The 2880-nt window shown below is 32.3% G+C and overlaps 1 protein-coding gene across 1 annotated transcript in view; it reads right to left on the reverse strand.

The window, feature by feature from the left end:
• Positions 1-1452: 1452 nt before the first annotated feature.
• The window catches only part of LOC136043833 (A-kinase anchor protein 17A-like), a 43641-nt gene continuing 42213 nt past the window's right edge, over positions 1453-2880 (reverse strand). The window contains exon 12 of the mRNA XM_065728768.1: positions 1453-1691. Within this exon, the coding sequence (XP_065584840.1) occupies positions 1531-1691 (161 nt within the window). The 3' untranslated portion in view covers positions 1453-1530. The remainder of the gene's footprint in view (positions 1692-2880) is intronic.

Raw genomic sequence — 2880 nt, forward strand, 5'->3', positions numbered from 1 at the left:
TAAACAGTTTGTCACGAACGGGGCGAGTGCTAGTGATTGATTCGTGTCCATCAATCTGATCTATCAGATCTTTTCGTTTTATTGGGTCCGAAAGGGTAGATGGAAGGTTCGACACAACAATAGTAGCATGCGAGTCAGGAATTGCAGGTTTCGGCAGTTGCGGGTAATTCAGTTCATAAGCATCCAGCTTGGTGGCAACAACCTTGAGTAGTTGTTCCACGCGATTCACCTTTGTTGACAGCCTAGAATACGCAACTGCGGGCAAAACCGGGACCTCGGTTGGAGACTTGATCACATAAATCGGAGTTGATACCTCCTCAGAGTCCAGTTTCTTAATAAAATCAAGAATATCTTTCACATTGTTCGCAGAAGCTTTCGCACCGATGCGCCGGGGGCAATTATCATTAGGCGCAACCTTCGCCCAAAATTCGCATCAGCAATAACACCGCATTCAAAAAAGTCTATTGCGTGATTGAATAATAGTAGCTTCTTCAATACCTTCTTCCCAGTTGTTTTGCAAAAAGTTCATTACCGGGCAATGCACATACTCTCTGTTATCCATTATCCTTTACTGGGAAAAACCAGTCAAACTGGTCAAAGAGCACGACTGATTCATACTTATGCGTCACTATAATCCCTATTGCGAAATTTTGATTTTCTTCACTAAAAACTTACTGAATTAATAATGTCCATGCAATATCCAATTTAGATGTTGACACTTTGAACTCTGAATTGATACTGAATCAGATTCACTATCGAATCAGTATTTGTATAACCCTCCAGTTCCAGAGGACATGCTGTCATATAGTGGCGTTAATGTCTCTAAAGATATACACCACCTTCGCAAGATGAATGGTTGTCGTAGGTTGTCGAGATGAATGGTTGGTTAGAAACACTGAGTTTTATCAATTTCCAGTATGACCCTAGCAATCGGAACACCAGCAGCAAGGATACCAACCTATTAATTTATCACTACTGTCATTGTTATTTTTTCCTTAGCTGCACTTCTTCTGAGTAATGATCCTAAGTGAATTTTTAATATTTTTTTTTTCACAGTCGAGTTGAATTTTTTTCTAGAGCTTGCGGTCCTTGCAACCATCTTTCGAGAGTTGAAAGTAACCTAGGAGTTGCTTTAAGAATCACTCATTAGGCCAAAAAAATTCATAATTTTACACCAAAAAGCTTTGGGACAATACCGAAAACCCCTCTTTTTTCACGCCAAAAAGGCAAATAGATACTAAATTTTTACGCACTTTGGGTTTCAGCGATTCCAACTTTACTTTCATGACTTTTAATTGCTCAGTATAGGACTATTCTTTTTCCCATAGTTCAGCAGTAACCATACTTAAAAGGCGCACACAATGCAAAAAAGCTTTATAAGAAAATAAGAAAAAAGTACAAAATTAAAAGTACCCTCTCTTTTCGAATGAAAAAAAGGAAAAAATGGCCAAACAGTTCAAACAACTTTATATAAAAATACAAAATAAAACAGGAACAACTACTTCAAGATTAATGAAACCCTACTAATTATTATCTTTGTTCATTTGGTGACTTAGACTTTTGAAAATATTTTTCATACGAATCCTTGTCCAGATCGTAGTAGCTCTTTGGCCGCAAGGAGGAGCCATGATTACCTTTTACATACCCTCTTCCTCTCCCTCTTCCTCTGGAATGCCTATGAAATGGCCTCACTAAAAGAGATAAAAATATGAAATATCAATTTATATCTTTTTATCTCCTTTTTTTATTTTATTACGATAACAGAAAAGAAGTCGATGTATACGTATAAATTATCCTAAAAAATTTAGTTAAAAGTGAAATATAATTTATTAAATAGACAGATTAAATGAAGATAAACTATTCAAACAAAGATTATTCTAGAGATTTATAACTTTCAGGTTTTCTTTAGGGTCTGAGATTTCTTTTAAATACACCTAAAAATTACTTAAACAGTCTTTTCTTTTTTTTCTCGTGGCTGTTTTCTTTGGTTTTAGATCTTTTATTCAAAATAGTCGAGGAGCTTTTATTATTTTATTTTTTCTTTGAAAGGAAACCCTTAAGAATTAGATCAGAAGAAGAATAAAATTTCTGTTTGGCACAAATTTCTGAATATATATATATATATATATATATATATATATATATATATATATATATATATATATATATATATATATATATATATATATATATATATATATATATATATATATATATATATTATATATATATATATATATATATATATATATATATATATATATATATTTGGTTTCTGAGTTGGTCCTATAAGGGAGTATGCACTATGATGACATGCGGTAAGGAATTGTAAGTTTTTCTAACAAATATTGAGAACCTGAGGAAAGGCAAAAGATGGAAAACCATTTTTTACAGAAATACAAAAAAAAAAAACATTTGATCGTTCTAAAAAGATGTGCTAATGTAGCTTTTCCTTTAAATTCGAAAAAATCAAAATTTTGGATTTTATCTTCCGACTCTCTTCCAACTCTATAGCTATATAACCAAGTGGTAAAATACAAAACAAGAGAAAAACATATATAGAAAATAAGAGAAAAATAAATGTGAGAACCACATAGTATCATCTTAGATTGAAGATTCGTTACTAAAATGACTGCACATACTCGTTATTATTGTAGTGGCTGAATACATTTTCATTTATATTAATCACGAAATTGCTAAGACGAAACAAATATAAAAAACATCACATTAAAAAATATACACAGCTGCTAAGCCATTAAATTTTAGATGTATTTTATGATCGTGTGTTGTTGAACGCACCATATACTTTTGAAGCGAATGAAGAAGAGCGATGTTGTAATCCAAACAAGGTACTTTTGGGAAGAAAAAAGCCTCAACTAC

Source organism: Artemia franciscana, chromosome 2 (assembly GCF_032884065.1).
Source record: "Artemia franciscana chromosome 2, ASM3288406v1, whole genome shotgun sequence".
Lineage (NCBI taxonomy): Eukaryota > Metazoa > Arthropoda > Branchiopoda > Anostraca > Artemiidae > Artemia > Artemia franciscana.